This window comes from Lepus europaeus, chromosome 19 (genome assembly GCF_033115175.1).
Source record: "Lepus europaeus isolate LE1 chromosome 19, mLepTim1.pri, whole genome shotgun sequence".
In the NCBI taxonomy this organism is placed as follows: domain Eukaryota; kingdom Metazoa; phylum Chordata; class Mammalia; order Lagomorpha; family Leporidae; genus Lepus; species Lepus europaeus.
Genome location: NC_084845.1, coordinates 53,500,366 through 53,521,673, shown reverse-complemented (window position 1 = coordinate 53,521,673; position 21,308 = coordinate 53,500,366). Strand labels below are relative to the sequence as shown.

The 21,308-nt window shown below is 43.7% G+C and overlaps 1 protein-coding gene across 3 annotated transcripts in view; it reads right to left on the bottom strand.

The window, feature by feature from the left end:
* The window catches only part of CBFB (core-binding factor subunit beta), a 66,466-nt gene that overhangs the window by 29,126 nt on the left and 16,032 nt on the right, over positions 1–21,308 (bottom strand). For all 3 annotated transcript variants that reach the window (XM_062176888.1, XM_062176887.1, XM_062176886.1), the window contains one exon: positions 3,400–3,516. In XM_062176888.1, the coding sequence (XP_062032872.1) occupies positions 3,400–3,516 (117 nt within the window). The remainder of the gene's footprint in view (positions 1–3,399; positions 3,517–21,308) is intronic.

Below are 21,308 nucleotides of genomic sequence, written 5' to 3'. Positions count from 1 at the left end.
AAACAACAGAAATTTTCTCACAGTTCTGGAGGTTGGAAGTCCCAGATCAACAGGCCAATTGGGTACCTGCTGTGCCACAATGCTGGCCCCTTAATACTTTAGTCTTAGAAGTCAATCCAGGGGCTGGTGCTGTGGCGCAGCAGGTTAACACCCTGGCCTGAAGTGCTGGCATCCCATATGGGCTCCCTTTCGAGACCCGGCTGCTCCACTTCTGATCCAGCTCTCTGCTGTGGCCTGGGAAAGCAGTAGAAGATGGCCCAAGTCCTTAGGCCCCTGCACCCACGTGGGAGACCCGGAAGACGCTCTTGGCTCCTGATCAGTGCAGCTCCGGCCGTTGCAGCCCATTGGGGAGTGAATCATTGGATGGAAGACCTCTCTCTCTCTTTCTCGCAGCCTCTCCTCTCTCTGTGTAACTCTTTCAAATAAATAAATCTTTTTTTTTTTTTTTTTTAAGAAGTCAATTCAGGGGGCTGGGACCGTGGCACAGCAGGTAAAGTTGCTGCTTGCAGTGCTTGCATCGCATATGGCTGCCGGTTCGAGTCCCAGCTGCTCCACTTCTGATCCAGCTCTCTGCCATGGCCTGGGAAAGCAGTAGAAGATGGTCCAAGACCTTGGGCCCCTGCACCCACATGAGAGATCTGGAAGAAGTCCCTGGCTCCTGACTTCAGATAGGTCCAGCTCCAGCCCTTGCAGCCATCTGGGGATTGAACCAGCAGATGGAAGACCTCTCTCTCTCTCTCTCTGCAACTCTGCCTTTCAAATAAATAAGTAACTAAATCTTAAAAAAAAAAAAAAAAAAAAAAAGAAGTCATTCCAAGGGCCAGTGATGTGGCACAGTGGGTAAAGCTACCACCTGAACACAAGCATCCCATATGGGTACCAGTTCATGTTCCAGTTGCTCCACTTCCTATCCAGCTCCCGGATAATGCCCTGGAAAAGGAGTGGAAAACAGCTCAAGCACTTGGGCCCGACACCCAGTGGGAGACCCGGATGAAGCTCATGGCTCCTGGCTTTGGCCTGGCGCATTCCCCAGCCGTTATGGCCATCTGGGGATTGAATGAGCAAATGAAGATCTTTCTCGCCCCTTCTCTGTAACTCCTTCAAATAAAATAAAATACGGGGCTGGCGCTGTGGCACAGGTTAATCCTCCACCTGAGGTGCTGGCATCCCATAGGGGCGTCGGTTCTAGTCCCAGCTGCTCCTCTTCCAATCCAGCTCTCTGCTATGGCCTGGGAAAGCAGAAGATGGCCCAAGTCTTTGGGCCCCTGCACCCACATGGGAGACCAGGAAGAAGCAACTGGCTCCTGGCTTATGGATCGGCGCAGCTCTAGCCGTTGCAGCCAGTTGGGGAGTGAACCAGCAGATGGAAGACCTTTCTTTTCTGTCTCTCCCTCTCACTGTCTGTAACTCTACTTCTCAAATAAATAAATAAAATCTTTAAAAATATATATATATGGTAGTATGAATGCTGATATCCCACGATCTCCAAGTACTTGTTCATTTTATTCTGTCTGTTCTTCAGATTGGTTATCTCTTCAAGTTTACAGATTCTTTCCTCTATCAGCTTATATCTGTTGCTGAGTCTATAAATTTTTCAGTTATTGTACTTTTCAATTCTAAAATTTGTATCTGATTCTTTTTTTTTTATCAATGAACTCTTCACTGATATTCTCTATTTGATGAATGATATCGTAATTTCCTTTGGTTTTATTTTCCCCCTCTTTGGTTTTTAAGCAAAGAATTTTCCTATCCTTCTTCCAGCATGTTTAGAATAACTATTTGACGTGTCACAAATGCAAAGATAGTTTCCTTTGACAATTTTTCCCCATATAGGAGTCACACATTTCGATTTGTGTCTCATGACTTTTTTTTGTAGATAACTGGAATTTTGGATAATACACTGGAAGAACTCTGAATTCTGACTCTTGTTGGTGATATTTGTTTAGTGACTTTCCTAACTTATTCTGTAGTCTCTTTTCTCCAGCAGTGGATAGCCTCTGAATTCACCGCTTAATTTGTTTTCTTTTTTAAGTCTTTTTGGGAGGCTACTTCTAGGTCAGCATAGCTTAGCTGTTAGCCAGTGATTTGTGAGAGATTTTGCTTAATACCTTGAGCCAGCAGGATTCCACTGCTTGCCATTCAATCTGTGTGTGGCTTCAGAGATGCTTCAAAGTTCAGCAGGTTATCAGTCTACCCTCAGTCCAGTCAGGGATTAGTAGTGTGCAAGAGAATTCTGTGTCTTCTTCACAGCAAGTGTAGCCTTGCACATGCACATGCCTTTCTGGACCACATGGGTGTGATCTTAGTAGACCTCACTTTAGTTCTCTCTCCCTGGGGCTCCTTGATAAATCTCCAATGGCACCAATAGTTTTGCCATCCTGTTTGCCAATGAGTCCTTAGCTGTTTTCAATGACATCCCTGGACATGAATTTTTTCTAGGATCTGCTTTAAATAAATCAGCTGGCCAGCACAGCGGCCAACTAGGCTAATCCTCCACCTGCGGCGCCAGCACTCTGGGTTCTAGTCCCAGCTGGGGCGCTGGTTCTGTCCCGGTTGCTCCTCTTCCAGTCCAGCTCTCTGCTGTGGCCCGAAAGGCAGTGGAGGACGGCCCAAGTGCTTGAGCCCTGCACCTGCATGGGAGACCAGGAGGAAGCACCTGGCTCCTGGCTTCAGAGCGGCGCAGTGCACCAGCCGTGGCAGCCATTTGGGGGGGTGAACCAATGGAAGGAAGACCTTTCTGTCTCTCTCTCACTGTCTAACTCTGCCTGTCAAAAAACAAAACAAAACAAAAACAAACAAACAAACAAACAAAAAAAACCCAGCTCTCTCTGATAGCCAATCCTTATGGCTTGCCCTGTATGCCCAGGGTAGAATTTAAGGGATTACAGAGCTGGGGAGAGGTAAGAGCAGCTCCTAACTAAAATGCTATAAACTACCACTGGTCTTACTAAAATCTTTCTCTGAATAAATGTTTCTCAATTTATGTCTTTTCATTTCCAGAGACCTTAAATGGTGTCTCGTCTGTTCCCAATTCAGTTTCATCCTTGCTTTTTGGGGAAAGGAGTTGCTGAGTGCCACACTCAGGCATTCCAAAAAGTACTGCTCCTACCTTTTATTTTGACCCCCTCACATAATGTTATAAAAGCTAAAGAACAAATATTGAAAAGAACCATTTATGTGACTTTGAAGTCCCCCTGAGCAGGGGGTATCAATGAAATTTAGAAACCACTTGTAGGAAAAACTCAAAATTAAGCCCAGAATTTGCATCTTAATGTCTTTAGGATTCTCAATATTATTTGAACATAATACTTTCTATACTTAACTCTTAAACAGATTCCTAGCAAAGGCAAGATTAAGGGGCAAAAGGACCATGCTCAAAAAAGCCTGAAGTTGCCCTACCTGGGCTCGCTCCTCATCAAACTCCAGGCAGCCCATACCATCCAGTCTTTGAAGGTCGATCCAGCCTTTCCAGATGACACAGACTCCATTCAGAATCATAGGAGCCTTCAAGTATACCTACGACAGAAAAAAGGATGAAGACCACCGAAAAAACACCATATGCAAGAAAATAAAAGGATAACTTAAACCCTACATGTTTCTTAAAAAGAAAAATTAAGAATTACCAAAAAGTATATATAAACACTATAAACACTCTGATCATGGTCTAAAGATTGTTAATCTAGTTCTTAGTGTTTTATTTCTGGTTATGATTTTTTTCCAAATTATTTTCATTAAAAAAGTTTTATTTATTTATTTGAGTGTCAGAGAGTGAGAGACAGAGACAGAGAGAGAGAGAGAGATTTTCCATCCACTGGTTCACTCACTCCCTCAATGGCAACAACAGCAGGTCTGGGCCAGGCCAAAGCCAGGAATCCCATCTGGGTCTCCCATGCTGAGTGGCAGCAACTCAATTACTGGGTCACCATCTGCTGTCTTCCAGGATACACTAGCAGGAAGCTGGACTGGAAGCAGCAAGGACTGGAACTGGCATTCGGCTCTGGAATGTGGGCATCCCAAGCAACAGCTTAACCCCTGCTACACCACAACATCCACCTACCCACCTCACCCCACTTTTTAAAAAAAGATTTATTTGTTTGAATGGCAGAGTTAGAGACAGAGAGAGATATTCCATCGCTGGTTCAGTCTCCAAATGGCCACAACAGCAAGGGCTGGGTCAGGCAAAAGCCAGGAGCCCTACCTGGACTTCCCACTTGGATGGCAGGGATTCAGGTACCTGAGCCATCATTCACTGCTTCGCAGGCACCATTAGCAAGGAACCTGTATCAGAAATGGAGTACCTGGGACTTGAATCAGAACTCTTGCTATAGTTTATACAGATTTTAATTCAAGCTATTTCCCAGTCTTTTAAATATAACTTGAAAGTTTTAGGGGGCCAGCGATATGGCACAGTGGGTTAAACCACCATCTGCAACACTGGTATCCCATTCAGGGGTTCCTATTCAAGTCCCAGGTACTGCATCCCTGCTAATGTGCCAAGGAAGGCAGCGGAAGATGGTTCCAAGTACCCGTGCCACCCACGTGGGAGATCCAGATGGGAGTTCCAGGCTCCTGGCTTTGGCCTTGCCCTATTCAGGCCGTTATAGCTATTTGAGGAGTGAACCAGCAGATGGAAGACCTCTTTCTCTGTTATTCTTTCACATAAATAAAATAAATCTTAAAAAAAAAGTTTTTGGATTACAGGATATGGCTGTAGTTAACAATCATATCTTTAGAAACTGATGTTAATTCAGGGGCTGGCGCTGTGGTGCAGTGGATTAATGCCCTGGCCTGAAGCGCTGCCATCCCATATGGGCACCCATTCAAGACCCGGCTGCTCCACTTCCTGTCCAGCTCTCTGCTATGGCTTGGGAAAGCAGTGGAGGATGGTCCAAGTCCTTGGGCCCCTGCACCCAAGTGGGAGACCTACAGGAAGCTCCTGGCTCCTGATCAGCACAGCTCCGGCCGTTGCGGCCATTTGGGGAGTGAACCATTGGATGGAAGACCTCTCTCTCTCTCTCTCTGGGCCTCTCCTCTCTCTGTGTAACTCTGACTTTCAAATAAATAAATAATTTTTTTTTTTTAAAAAAAAAGAACCAGATGTTAATTCAAAATAGTTACTTCCACTTACTGTTGAACTTAAGTACTACAGATTAAGAAAATCAATTAACACGTAATAAAAATTTCAAAAGATATGAAAACTTTCTATAAAATTCTCTTTCATGTAAAAGATAATTTAAATAGCTTGTACATTAGAGAAATATCTAAAACGAATATCCTGGGGTGGGGGTTTGGTGGTTAAGATGCCACTTAGGACACCTGGCATCTCATAATGTAGTGCCTGGGCACAAGCCCCAGCTCTTTTCTAGCTTCCTGCTAATGGGCACCCTACAGGGAACAAGTGATGGCTCCATAACTGGGTTCCTGCCACGCATGTGGGAGATCTACACTGAGTTCCTAGCTCCTGGCTTCTGCCTGGCCCAACCCTAGTTTTTGCATGCATTTTGGGACTGAACCAAGAATTGAGATCTCTCTCTGACTTTCAAGTAAATAAAAATTAAAAGGAGTATTAGAGCATGCTGCAATATCTCAAGTTATTGAAAATTCAGTATGTTCACTGTATTTTATGCACTGAGGTTTAGAAAGTATCAATAAATTTTGGAAAGACTGTCGAAACTGCTGAAATGAAAGTATCGTTCTGGCAAACCATTAGCTGTATTAGAAAACTCCTATAGCCTTATTTTTTGGAATTTAAGTTTTACAATTGCATTAACTTTTCTTCTACCAAAAAACCCTACAATTTTCTTACCAATTCTTTCTTTCTTTTCTCTTCTTTTCTTTCAGAAGCAGACACACAAACATTTACACAGAGTTCTTATCTACTGGTTTACTCTCCAAATACCTGCAACAGCAGAGGCTGGGCCAAAACTGTAGTGAGGCACTCAATCCAGGTCTCCACTTGGGTGGCAGGGACTCAACTACGTGAGCTACCTATCACTTGCTGACTCCCAGAAGTGCACTAGCAGGAAGCTGGAAATGAAAGTGTGACTGGGACTTGAATACAGCTCTCCGAAACTGCACGTGTCTTAACTGGCACCTTAACTGCCTGGTCAAACACCCTTCCAACCTCCACCATTCTTTAAGTAAGGAACAACCCTAGAGTTGATCCCCAAACTAAGATGATTGTCCATTACTAAATTAGTTCTCAGATTGTCTCCAAAAGTAACTGTCCTCAGGAGTAACTAAACATTTATCCAGGTAGGATGGTGCTATGCTATCATCTTGAGGTGAATATTTTCTTGTAATACAGATAAAACACATGAAAAATTAATTAAAGATTGTAAAATCTCTGCCCTAACATTACACTAACTTAACAGTTACTTTTATTTTATTTTTTAAAAATTTTTAATTAATTTATTTGAGAGGTAGAGATACAAACAGTGAGAGGGAGAGACAGAGAGAAAGGTCTTTCTTCCATTGGTTCAATCCTCAGATGGCCGCAACGGCTGGAGCTATGCTGATCTAAACCCAGGAGCCAAGTGCTTCTTCCTGGTCTCCCATGCGGGTGCAGGGGCCCAAGGACTTGGGCCATCTTCTATTGCTTTCCCAGGCCACAGCAGAGAAATGGACTGGAAGAGGAGCAGCCAGGACTAGAACTGGCGCCCATGTGGATGCTGGCACCGCAGGCAGAGGATTAACCCACTACACCACGGGGCTGGCCCCTTAACAGTTACTTTTTAAAGCATTGTAGGTTTTCTCTACTTCAAGTATGAATTTCTGAATAAAAATCAGCATACTTATTTTGTCACCTGCTTTGAACAAGACTTTTAAAATGCAGAGGACACATGCAGTACATCAATGAGTTTTCAAAACACCATTATCAGATCCATCTTTATAAATAAATGAGGTCTTTCATTTACATATACCAAATATATTTTCTTTGGATAATCCCGGTGCTTTGTGAGCCGAAAACTGTCTTTATTACTTATATAATTATATAGAATCAGTAACAGTTTCTCATTTTGAGGAAAAAGCAGGAAGCCTCATTTTTTGGTTTATTCAATTCAGTAGTTTCTTCAAAAAGTGTCTAAGACCCTTGTTTTTAGAGATGCTGAATAAATGACTGCTAATTATAAACATGCTAGAAAAATTATTACTGAGATGCTAATAAACCCATAGGAATGATGCCTACTTAGTATACATTATGTCACTCCCCGTTGCTACTACACACAGTCATGTTTGCTAAGGGCCTCAATAAACCATGTTGAACAAATTTTTACTAATATTGGGAAAAAACCCTAAACCCTAAGGTTCCACTTCTCCTGCCATTTGGACCAAGGGAAATAGGCTGCAATGAGAGCCGAAACCGTTTAACCACACTTCCTTCTGTTCTGATAAGTGCTCATTCCCTTCTACACTGCGAATTTAAAACTCCACCAGTGTGCATCGACTCAAACAAGTGACCATAACAGGTCATCACCTCACAAAATCTAAAACAATACTCCTCTACACTTCACACCAGTACACCCTGACGCACCACGTCCCTAACAAAGATTTCTGCCCATCCCTTCTGTCCATGACAGGGAGCAGAACACACTAAGGGCTGCAACATTTCACTTATCAATGTGCCTCATTACTTTAAATTCTTACATTAGTCATGAAGACAATTCTCTTCATCTAATAGCAGAGAAAGGTCAGCTTCATCCAAGTTCAGATTTTATATTCTCCATCATCTTTTAGAACTGAAGATTCTATAATCTCTTAGCTTATTCACATTAATGTCAATAATGAAGAATATTTTCCCTCTGAAATTACTAAATTTTTTAGAAGTCCATTTATTACTTTGTTATAAATGTTTCCTCTGGACAAAGAAAACCACTGATCTGTTCTGGGAAATCCCTAAATGGCTTCAAAAAATGGCTGCAGTACTTAATCAAGACTAATGTCTGAGATCATCATTAGAAATAGTATTTAGATGATCCTGATGATTTATTCAGATGTCCATATTCAAATAAATAGTTTTATGTGTAGATCTTCAAAGTAAATGTTTGATGCTTTTATGCATTCATGAATACCAAACCTCAAAACATGAAGAAAATAAAATTTTGTCTCTTAACAGTTTGGCATTTTATGCTGTAATTCAATAATGTCATTTAAACACAAAGACATTTTTCACTGAAAATGATGCCTTATTTCAAACTTTGCAAAGAAAATTTATTAGAATATGACCTACGAATAAACTCATTGTCATAAAACAATGAAACATTTAAGAACGGCTTCTACAAAGCCTTTAAAATAAATACACAGATGCAGCTAATCAGACTTAAAAACAAAAAAACTTACCTTTCCAAAAGTAAACGTCACAATGTGTCTGAGATGTCATGCAGATTACAAGTGACTACAGCCTCACATTTTGTGTTTATGGAAAAGGTATAAATTGAACACAATTTTTTACCAACTCAAGTTCTAAATCCAAGTTACACGGGATTATCACTTTATTTTCACTTCTGTAGTTTTAAATTCCCTATCACTCAAGCAGTAGAGCTTTGGCAAAAATATGTTTACAATGGAATGTTATTTGTTCATAAAATAAGTAAAGCCTTGATGCACACAACAACATGGATGAACCCTGAAAACATAATACTAAGAAAAAGGCCACCTATTAGATTAAATGTCAAGAATATGCAAATCAAGAGGGCCAAGAGCTGCAAGGGAAAGGCAAATGGAGGGAGTGGGTGCTGATAGATATGGGATTTCTTTTTGGAATGAAAAACAAAATGCTGTGGCATGGCCATCTGCCTGCAGCGCTGGCATCCCATATGGGTACCAGTTAGAATCCCTGCTGATAGCCTGGGAAAGCAACAGAGGATGGCCCAAGTGCTTAGGCCCCTGCACCCAAGTGGAAGACCCAGAAGAAGCTCCTGGCTTCTGGCTTTGGAACGGCCCAGCTCCTGCCATTGCGGCCATTTGGGGAGTGAACCAGCAGATGGAAGACCTCTCTCTCTCTCTCTCTCTCTCTCTCTCTTTCCGTCTGTAACTCTGCCTCTCAAGTAAATAAGTAAATCTAAAAAAAAAAAAAAAAAAAAAAAAAAAAAAAAAAGCTTTGGAATTACAAAGTGTGAGTTGGTACAACTCAGAATATATGGAAAATCACTGAAGGGTACCTTTTCAGAGTAAATTTTAAAGCATGTGAATTCTCAATGAAGCTGTCACAAAAAAATGTTTTTGCAACGATTTTTATCTGTTACATGTATGAGACATTCAAAAGGAGATCCTGAGTAGCAGCTGCATCTAGGAATCCAGCATTCTGAAAAGACATCTAGCCTGATGCCATCAATCTAGCAGCAATATTCTGGTATTAAATCTGGTGGAAAAGGCGGCTTTTCAAGGAGTAAGTAGGAAAAAAGAGGGTATTCAGGAAGAACTTGGAAGTTCAACTTTTAGATGTTGGGCAGAAGAAAAGAACCTAACAGAGAAGGCTGTGAACAGCGAGTGAGGTAAGAAGCAAGCCTGTGGCCAGCCCAGCAGCGAAAGCACAGGTTACAGGTCCCTGAGTAAAGTCTGCTTCTTCTCGCCAGCATTAAATAACCTAAGTATCCTGCAGGATCTGAGATCACTTATCCTTTAGCACAGCTTCTGTACAGCAAGAGTACTCAACCTGGAGTACAGGAGACCTGGAGGGGTTTGGGTTTACAGATGAAGTTTCAAGAAGCCCAGAAACTTGCTGAAATACTATGTAAAAATGCTGTAAGTTTGAGGTCATACGCATTTTTCTAAGGAAGCCGACTGCTTTCATTAGATTCTCAAAGGGATATACAAAGCAAAATGGACTTAATTTTGAGTTACCTCCATCCTTCCCCTTCCCTCATAGTCAAAAGTCTTTCCAGTACGGTTTAAGATATTATAAATAGGGGCCGGCGCAGTAGGTTAATCCTTCGCCTGCGGCCCTGGCACCCCATATGGGTGCTGGTTCTAGTCCCGGCTACTCCTCTTCCAGTTCAGCTCTCTGCTGTGGCCTGGGAAAGCAGCAGAAGATGGCCCAAGTCTTTGGGCCCCTGCCCCGTGTGGAAGACCAAGAATAAGCTCCTGATCGGCACAGCTCCAACTACTGCAGCCAATTAGGGAGTAAACCAGTAGACGGAAGATCTTTCTGTCTCCCTCTCACTGTCTGTAACTCTATCTCTCAAATAAATAAATAAAATCTTAAAAAAAAAAAAAAAGATATTACAAATACCCTGCATTTGGAAAATGGTCCGGACTTCTTATGTAGCTAAAAATTAGTAGCCCTGTGTTCTGAGATTTAAGCGTCAGAGGAAGGGTAAGAGAGAACCTATGCACTTCTCATTTAACTTGTATAAACAGTTCTTTCTTTGATGGTCTGAAGACGACTCTTATAAGAACACCTAAATATGGAACGAGTAGCAACATCCTCCTCTGCCTTTTCCTCTGTAGTACTATACATTTTAGAAAAGACCAGGGTTCCTGCTCCTGGATAACTGAGCTCAGATAGAAACTGAAGGTACAAAGGGAGAGCAGGAAGAGTCCCCTTTTTTGAATGATTCTAAAGATAAGTTCTAGGTAGCTAAGACGTAGTTACTGTAGATTTGGGCAGGCAGTTAGGGTGCCCACATCCCCTAAAGGAATGTTTGAGTTCTGGTTCCCTCCAATTGGCTTCCTGCTGATGTGTACCCTAAGAGGCAGAAAGAGGTGATAATGCAAGTGGCTGGGAGACTAGGATTGGGCTGGCAGCTCCTGGCTTTGGCCTGGTCCACCTCTGGCCCTTGTAGGCATGTAGGGAGTGAACCAGCAGATGGAAGCTCTGTCTCTCTCAAATAAACAAATACATTTTAAAAACACAAAGCTATATACTTTTAGAAAAAGAAAGAGTTTCTAGCTCCCATGTAGCCAAGCTTAGAGAAACCTCCCCCTGTGGCACCGGCATCCCATACGGGCTCTGGTTCATGTCCCAGTTGCTCCTCTTCTGACCTAGCTCTCTGATTATGGCCTGGGAAAACAGTGGAGATGGCCCAAGTGCTTGGGTCCTTGCACTTGTATAGGAGACCCAGAGGAAGCTCCTGGCTCCTTGCTTTGGATCAGCTCAGCTCTGACAGTTGCGGCCACCTGCGAAGTGAACCAGTGAATTGAAAACCTTTCTCTCTGTCTCTAGTTCTACCTTTCAAATTAAAAAACAAAACAACAACAACAAAAAACATTAAAAATAAAAAAGCTATTGAAGGATGCTAGAAATAGACACTTTACCCTCAAAAAATCTTTCAGTTGGAAAGGATAACACATGTCTCATGGTAAACACATGTGCCTCTAGTTTATAAATTGAAGTATTAGGAAAATAGTCAGAGGGAATGATCACTAACTTCTAGGATCTCAATAAATATTTAAATACTGATTAATAGAAGAACAGAAAACAGAATTTAGATTTTTTTCCCTTGTGGCTTCCCTATAATTTCCATTTGGAAAGATCTACCTACTTAACAAATTAATTGTTTGCTATGTGCACAATATGATCATAAGGGCAGGAGGGACATAAGATGAACTAAAAAAAACAAAAATATTTATACCATCCACCTAAGACAAGACACAATAACATTGTTCATTAACTTAAGGTTTTTAGTAAAGAGCTAAATACGTAAAAAAGAACTGGAAGGTATTTGGTGCCGTGGTTAAAACTCCACTTGGGATACCCATATTGTATATCCGGGTACCTGGATTCAAGTCTTGGCTCCACTTCTGATTCCAGCTTCCTACTAATGTACACCTGGAAGGCAGCAGGTGATGGGCCAAGTGCTTGAGTCCCTGCAACCCACATGGGAGACTGTGACTGAGTTCCAGGGTTCTGGCTTCTGCCAGATACAGCCTTGGCTGTTATGGGCATTTGAGGAGTAAACTAGTGAACAGGAGACCTCTCTTTCAAATAAAAACTGATTTAAAAAATTTAAACTGTAAGAATTGCATGTAATCCACCAGTGACATTTAATTATTTTTTTAAAAAAAGATTTATATATTTGAAAGAGTTACAGAGAGAGGGAGAGACAGAAAGATCCTCCATCTGCTGGTTCACTGCTCAACTGGCCTCAACAGTTGGAGGTGGGCCACGCTGAAGCCAGAAGCCTGGAACTCCATCTGGGCCTCCCATGTGGGTGGCAGGGGCCCAATCACTTGGGCCATTTTCTGCTGCTTACCCAGAGGCACCAGCAGGGAGCTGGACTGGAACCTGACCAGCCGGGCTTCCAATCAGTACCATATGGGATGCTGGGTATTGCAGGTGGTGGCTTAAACTGCTACACTGCAACACTGCCCCACCAATTACTTTTTTTTTTTTTTTTTTAAGATTTATTTTAGAGGCAGAGTTAGAGAGAAGCAGAGGGGTGGGGTGGGGTGGGGAGAAGAGGTCTTCCATCCGCTGGTTCACTCCCCAGATGGCCCAACAGCCAGAGCTGCGCCGATCTGAAGCCAGGAGATAGGAGCTTCCTCCACTCTCCCACATGAATGTAGGGGCCCAAGCACTTGGGCCATCTTTCACTGCTCTCCCAGGTCACAGCAGAGAGCAAGATCGGAAGTGGAGCAGCCGTGACTTGAACCAGTGTTCATGTGGGATGCCAGCACTGCAGGTGGCATCCTTACCCGCTACTCCACAGCACTGGCCGCACACTACCAATTAAATTTAAGTAGAACTCAATCTTTAAAGTTAGGGAAAGTACCATTGAATGTAAAATTTGAGGAAGCTGGATTTAACAGTTTTGCAACCTCCTTGCAATGATCACAGGGTCTACAAAGTTGCACATAAATATGACAAGAAAATATTTGGGGTGCCAATGTTGCAGCATGCGGGGTAAGCTGAGCTTGTGAAGCTGGCATTCCACACAGGCACTGATTCAAGTCCTAGCCGCTCCACTTTGGATCCAGCTCCCTGTTAATGTGCCTACGGAATCAGCAGAAGATGGCCCAAGTGCTTGGTCCCCTGCACCCACGTGGGAGACTTGATGAAGCTCCTGGCTCCTGGTTTAGTCTTGGTGAGACCTGGCCATTGTGGAGTTAAACAGTGGATGAAGATCTCTCTATATATATATGGGGAAAAACTTTTTTTTTTTTTTTTTGGACAGGCAGAGTGGACAGTGAGAAAGAGAGAGAAAGGTCTTCCTTTTTTTTTGCCGTTGGTTCACCCTCCAATGGCCGCCGCGGTAGGTGTGCTGCGGCTGGCGCACCACGCTGATCCGATGGCAGGAGCCAGGTGCTTATCCTGGTCTCCCATGGGGTGCAGGGCCCAAGCACTTGGGCCATCCTCCACTGCACTCCCTGGCCACAGCAGAGAGCTGGCCTGGAAGAGGGGCAACCGGGACAGGATAGGTGCCCCAACCGGGACTAGAACCCGGTGTGCCGGCGCCGCAAGGTGGAGGATTAGCCTAGTGAACCGCGGCGCCGGCCGGGAAAAACTTTTTTTAAAGATTTGTTTATTTATTTGAAAGTCAGAGTGAGAGATATCTTCCATTGGCCAGAGTTGGGCCAAGCTGAAGCCAGGGGTTTCATCTGGGTCCCCCACATGAATGGCAGGGGTACAAACACTTGGGCCATCTTCCCTGCTTTTCTTAGGACATTAACAAGGAGCAGCTGGACTAAAAGCAGAGCAGCTGGGACATGAACAGGCGCCCAAATGGGATGCCAGCAAGCCGGGTGGCAGGTGGAAACTTTACCTGCTTTGCCACAACACCAGTCCTGAAAAACCTAAACATAAAAGTACCAACTATTAAATATAGCTTTAAAAAAAAGATTTACTTATTTGAAACAGATACAGGGAGAGAGGAGAAACACAGAGAGATCTTCCATCCACTGGTTCACTCCCCAAATGGATGCAGCAACCAGAGATAGGCTGAAGCCAGGTGCCAGGAATTTCATACAAGTCTCCCACCTGGGTACAGGGGACCAGGGACGTGGGCCATCTTCTGCTGCTTTCCCAGGCACATTAGCAAAGAGCTGATTTGGAGGTGGAGCAGCCAGGACTTGAACTGGCATCCATGTGGGATGCTAGCACTGCAAGCTGCAGCTTAACCCGCTGTGCCATAGTGCCAGTCCTTAAATATAAATGTACATGAAGGAAATACCAAATTTCTGAAAGAGAAACAAGTTTGAATAACTAGTTAAGATGTTATGTCCTTGAATGAGAAGACCACACAGGACAAGTTATTCCAAAGTAAACCACATTTTTATCAAATTCAAATGCAATCTCAAAGCAATGTTTCTTGGAATTTGAGTAAGTTTACAGTGCATTTGAAAGAATCAGAGCATCCAAGAAAACACTAAAGAAAGAGTGTGTTTTTGCTTTCTCAAACACTGAGACATACAACACCACAATCAGCAGTGTAACAGTGCTGTGGCAGTCCCTAATAACTTAATGAAAAAGAACGAAAGAAAAATCTAAACATGAAACCAAGTACACAAATACTTAGTATATAAAAAAGGACAGGGCTGTCGCTGTGGTGTAGCAGGTAAAGCTGCTGTCTGCAGTGCTAGCATCCCATATGGGTGCCAGTTCAAGTCCCGGGTGCTTCACTTTTCTTTTCTTTTTCAAAGATTTATTTATTTATTTATTTATTTGAAAGAGATACACAGAGAGAGAAAGAGAGGACTTAGGCCATTTTCTACTTCTTTTCCAGGCCACAGCAGAGAGCTGGATCAGAAGTGGAGCAGCCGTGACTCAAACCAGCACCCATATGGATGCTCCTCTTCCAGTCCAGCTCTCTGCTGTGGCCCGGGAAGGCAGTGGAGGATGGCCCAAGTGCTTGGGCCCTGCACCTGCATGGGAGACCAGGAGGGAGCACCTAGCTCCTGGCTTCGGATGCGCAGTGCCGGCCATAGCGGCCATTTTGGGGGTGAACCAATCGAAGGAAGACGTTTCTGTCTCTCTCTAACTCTGTTAAATTAAAAAAAAGAAAGAAAGAAAGGAAAGGAAAGGCCATACAATAAAATACAAGGCAAGATAAGCCATTAACCACCACCCCCACACAGATTCTATTCATTATATTATATTAAACCTCTGTGAACACTGAATTAGTAAATACTAGACCATCATTTCTAGAGAAAATAGATAGGTTCCTTTTATCCCAACATCTTCTTCAAAGTTTACAACCTTGTGCGTTTCTGTTCAGACACCTTCTTCAATATGTACTGTCGATTCATTAAGAACGAACTCAAAGTAAACAGACCTAGAACTCATGCCTAGAGTAGAGGGAGCGTCTGTAAATTATGTGCTTCTTACACAAGGCAATCCCTGCCTTCTTGCACATAGGAACTCTAGACAGTACTTCAACGCTACGCTTGGGGGCAGGCACTGGGCGCAGAGGTTTAAGTCGCTACTTGGGACCCCACAATCCACCTCGGAAAGCCCAAGTCGAGTCCTGGCTTCACGTCTGATTCAGCTTTCTGCAAGGCAGCAGATGATGACCAGAGTCCCTGAGTCCCTGCCACCCACATGAGAGACTTAGATGGAGTTCCCGGCTGCTGGCTTTGACCTGTCCCAGCCCTGGCTGTTGTAGCCATCTGAGGAGTGAACCATGGGACAGAAGATCTGTCTTTCATATAAAATGAAAAAACAAAACAAATCTACTACACTTGGTGGCCATTTTAAACACAGAAATCACCAACAAAAAGCCCAAAAATGTAGAAAATGTGGCCCTAAACAGACCTCAAAAATGACATTTATTTATAATCTGAGAGCTGAAAAAAGAAGAGTGAGCATTGCTTTGTTTAATCTCGATTGGAATATGCCAGTTAGCCCATGTGTGAAAACGACACAAAAATGATCCTCATTATTTGCAGATTGTGTCTATGAATTTACCTACTAACTAAAATTTATTCAAAACTTAAAAAAAATTATTTGTAACCCTAAAATCAATACTCGCGGTGCCTTCACAATGATTTACAAACACGGCCACTCACATAATTTATTTATTTATTTTTTAACCAAAGGAACACCATTGCTATGCTTAACCCAGAGGCAACATGGGACATATTCTAGCTCCATCCACTGTGTCTCAAATTACTTACTTTGCTTATAAGCTTCAGATTCTTTGCATATTAAAACAAGGCTAAATAATACCTTCTTCACAGGTAACAGTAAAAAACTGACAAGTCAATGTAAACAAAATTTATATAACAGAGTATCACAGAAACACCGACTGCCTAAACATACATTTCTGCCTATGTTTTATAATCTTTTTTCCATGGCAAGAACCATTTTTCTCCTGACAAGGAACAGTTGTTCCTAGTCACAGACCAATGAATCAACAAACTAGCAGTAATACTAGATGGTCATGGGCACCCAAGAAAAGGATATTTCACCAAAGAAACATGTACCCTGCCGTTTAGCTGTAATCATTTCTGAAGTCTACTTAACAGATTCCTTTAGAAGACACTTGGTTCTGACTCATCCTCTGTTAGCCACACGCTCTTCTCTGTCCATAAATGCACAGTCAGCTGCCTGACTACCAGATAATCACTACATTCAATCCTGTCTGCCTCTGAATCATAACTGGATTGCATGGAAGGGTAAAAATAGCTTCTTCTATAGTGACTTAATATTATTCACCCCCTGATTCTCACAGTTTAAAAGATAAATCAGAAAATGGAAAATAGAGCACACATATGGAAATTAATAGACTATGTACATGTGGGTACATAGATTCAATAAATAGAGTGTTAAATAAACTCATTTTCATCAAAAATAAACAAGACCTTTTCCATAAGTACATAAAAATAGGGGCTAGCACTGTGGCATAGGTTAGGCTTCTGCCTGCATACCAGCATCCCATATGGGTGCGGGTATGAATTGCAGCTGCTCCACTTCCAATCCAGCTCCCTGATAAAGGCTTGGGAAAGCAGTGGAAGAGGGCCCAAGTGCTAGGGCCCCTGCACCCACAATGGAACCCGAAAGCAGCTCCTGTCTCCTAGTTCCTGGTTTCAGATAGGTCCAGCTCTAGCTGTTGCAGCCATTTGGGGAGTGAACCAGTGGATGGAAGGCCTCTATCTCTGTAACTCTGCCTCTCAAATAAATAATCTTTTTTTTTTTTTTTTTTTTTTTTTTTGACAGGCAGAGTGGACAGTGAGAGAGAGAGACAGAGAGAAAGGTCTTCCTTTGCTGTTGGTTCACCCCTCAATGGCCGCTGCAGCCGGCGTGCTGTGGCCGGCGCACCACACTGATCCACAGCCAGGAGCCAGGTGCTTCTCCTGGTCTCCCATGTAGGTGCAGGGCCCAAGCACTTGGGTCATCCTCCAATGCACTCCCGGGCCACAGCAGAGAGCTGGACTGGAAGAGGATCAACTGGGACAGGATCCGGCGCCCCGACTGGGACTAGAACCCGGTCCGCGGAAGATTAGCCTATTGAGCTGTGGCGCCGGCTCAAATAAATAATCTTTTTTTTTTTAATTTTTATTTTTTTGACAGGCAGAGTGGATAGTGAGAGAGAGACAGAGAGAAAGGTCTTCCTTTACCGTTGGTTCACCCCCCAATGGCTGCCATGGCCGGCACATCGCGCTGATCCGAAGCCAGGAGCCAGGTGCTTCTCCTGGTCTCCCATGGGGTGCAGGGCCCAAGGACTTGGGCCATCCTCCACTGCCTTTCGGGCCACAGCAGAGAGCTGGACCGGAAGAGGAGCAACCGGGACAGAATCTGGCGCCCCGACCAGGACAAGAACCCGGGGTACCGGCACCGCAGGTGGAGGATTAGCCTAGTGAGTTGTGGCGCCAGCCAAAATAAGATCTTTTACTGAAAATAATCTACAACTTCAAACTCTAAACAAAGCCAAACTTAGAATAAAGTATAAGGGTAAAGACATTAAGAAAAACATTTTTTTTTTTTTTAAATTTTAAAGTTTATTTGAGGGGCTGGCGCTGTGGCGCAGTGGGTTAAAGCCCAGACCTGAAACGCCAGCATCCCATATGAGTGCTGGTTCTAGTCCCAGCTGTTCCTCTTCTGATCCAGCTCTGGCTTGGGAAGCAGCAGAAGATGGCCCAAGTCCTTGGGCACCTACACTCACATGGGAGACCCAGAAGCAGCTCCTGGTTCCTGGCTTCAGATTGGCTCAGCTCTGGCCATTGCAGCCATCTGGGGAGTGCACCAGAGGATGGAAGACCTCTTTCTCTCTGTCTTTACCTCTCTCTGTTAACTCTATTTTTTAAATAAATAAAATAAAATCTAAAAAAAAAAAGTTCATTTGAGAGAGAGAACTTCTATCACTGGTTCACTCCCCAAATGCCTATAGTGGCCAGTGCTGGGTTGAGGCTGCAGCCAGTGAGCCAGCAACACAACCCAGATCTTCCATGTGAAAGGTAGGAATCCAATTACTTGAGCCATCACCACTGTCTCCCAGAGTCCACAAGGGCAGGAAGCTGGAATCAGGAACCAGAGCCAGGAAGTCAATCCAGGCACTTGATGTGGGACATGGGTGTCATAATTACTAAGTTAAATGTCCACTCCCTAAAGAAATATTCAAACATGCAAAGACTCAACAAGTTAGATTTCATACACTCTTTTTCCAAAAAGCAACTGTCATCCACAAAATGAGACCATATACCAAAAAAAGGGAAAGATAAAATTTAAAAGGGAACAGGGGCCAGAACTGTGGTACAGTGGGTTAAGCTGCTAGTTGTGAGCCGGCAGCCTATATCAGAGAACTGGCTTGAGTCCTGAGTCCCAGCTTCTCTGCTTCCAATCCAGCTGCCTACGAATATGCTTGGGAAAGCAGCCAAAGACGGCACATGTACCTGGGCTTCTGCCACACACGAGAGACCTGTATGAAGTGTCAGGCTCCTAGCTTTGGCTTGGCCCAGCTCTGACTGTTTTGGACATTTGGGGAATGAATCAGCGGCTGGAAGATCTCTCTCCCTTTCTATCACTCAGCCTTTCAAATGAATAATTTTTTTTTTTTTTTTTTAAAGAAACAGGGGCTGTAGTGTAGGAACACTATGGTGTAGTAGGCTAAGCCTCTGCCTAAGGCACCAGCAATCCATATGGGCACCAGTTAAGAGTCCTGGCTGTTCTTCTTCTGATCCCACTCTCTGCTTATGGCCTGGGAAAGCAGTGGAAGATGGCCCAAGTACTTGGGCCCCAGCCACCCACGTGGGAGACCTGGAGAAGCTCCTGGCTCCTGACTTCAGATCTGCTCAGCTCTGGCCATTATGGCCATTTGAGGAGTGAACCAGCAGATGGAAGACCTTTCTCTCTGTTCTCCCTCTCTAACTCTACCTCTCAAATTTAAAAAAGGGAGCAAAACCAAAAAGCACGAGACACCCATCACAAGCAAAGGATAAATATGTGACAGCAGTGCACTGGATGCAGAAGACAATCTGTTTATACATACAGGAGACAGACATTCTGAGGATCGTCATCACTAAGATTCTTCTTTGTAAACTTGAGTGAAGAATGCCCACATAAGCCTATCCCACTGCTGGGCAGCTAAGGCCACTCATTTCAGCTAACAGAGGTGACCTGCTTTGATTTTACATCTATGAAAAGGCGGTAGGAGACCAGCGTTGTTGTACAACAGTATGCTGAAATATTATACTGGTTTCATCGTAGAGAACTACACAGGTCCTCACAAAGTAAATACCGTACGTTGTTAAGTTGAACTGTTTATACTAGACATCATGCTTCAAAAGAATGCTCCACCTAGAAACATGCCTGGTCCACTGTCTGGAAGAGCCATTACTTCTGTGAGCCACATGAGAAGATGCTTACACAAACCAGAGATCTATGGCTTTGTTAAGTAAAAAACATTTTTACTCACACCAAAACTTTGGTAATCTGCAGTATGATTTACATTCTTACATAAAATTTTGCTTCATGAAAGACAGATGTAAAATACTTCCTGGCTTTCTCACAGTATGAAAAAGTAATGTGACGTCAGTCTAAACATCACAAACCATCACACTGTCACTGTACACTGTTGAGACTGTGAATGCTACTTTTGGTTCTCTCCATACCTTATTTTGAGCTCACTCCACTTAAAGAAGCCCCTCCCCTTACCCACCACCCACCCCTAAACAGCTCCCTACAAATTTTACTTTTCACTGTATATGAAAGGCAGATAGAGAGAGACAAAATACAGAGAAATCTTCCATCCAATGGCTCATTCCCCCAAAGCCCACAACAGCCAGAGATGGACCAGGCGGAAGCCAGGAGCCTGGAACTCCATCTGGGTGTTCCATAGGAATGGCAGGGCTCAAGTACTCAAGCCATCTTCTGCTGCCTCCCAGATGTACATATTAGTAGGAAACTGGATTGGAGGTGGAGTAGTCAGGACTTGAACCAGGCACTCAGATATGGGTTGTGGGAGTCCCAAGCAGTGACTTAACCCCCCAAACAACCGCGCCTTCCTTTGTTTCTTTTTGTTTTCTAAGATTTATTTATTTGAAAGGCAGAGCAACAAAGGGAGAGATTTCACTGGCTGGTTCACTCCCCAAATGGCCACAACTGCCAGGTCTGAGCCAGGCTGAAACCAGGATCCAGAAATTCCAATCTGATCTCCCAAGTGGCAGGGGCTGAAGTACCTGAGCCATCTTCCAGAGTCCCAGCTGTTCTGCTTCCGATCCAGCTGCCTGCTAATGCACTTGGGAAAGCAGAAGATGACCCAAGTCCTTGGGCTCATCACCCACATGGGAGACCCATGAGGAGTTCCAAGTTCCTGGCTTCAGCCTGGCCCAGCCTGTTGGCCACCTGAGGAGTGAACAGTAGATGAAGATCTCTTTCTGTCTCTCCCTTTAAATCTTAGAGAAGAAAAAGAAAGATTTTTTATTTCAGAGTTGCAGGGAAGAGACAGATCTTCCATCCACTGGTTTATTCCCCAAATGGCTGTAACTGCCAGGGCTAGGCCAAAGCCAGGAGCCAGAGGCTTCATCCAGGTCTCCCAAGTGGGTGGCAGCCATCTTGAGCTGCTTTTCCCAGGCCATGAGCAGGAAGCTGGATCAGAAGTGGAGCACCTGGGATTTGAACCAGCAGCACCCACATGGGATGCTGGCATCCCAGGCAGTGACTTTACTTTACCTACTACCCCCCTCCTTCAAATCATAAAAGAAAAAAAAAAAAAAAAGGTGAAAACAGCACCCAGAAATCCTAGTATTTCCAATCCAGCTCCCTGTTGTTGCGCATGGGAAAGCAGGAGAAGATGGTCCAAGTACTGGGTCCTTGGATTTGGATGGAGTTCAAGCTTCTGGCTTTGGCCTGGCCCAGCCCTAACTATTGCAGCCATTTGGGGGATTGAACCAACAAATGGAAGATCTCTTTCTTTCTGTCTCTGTCACTCTGC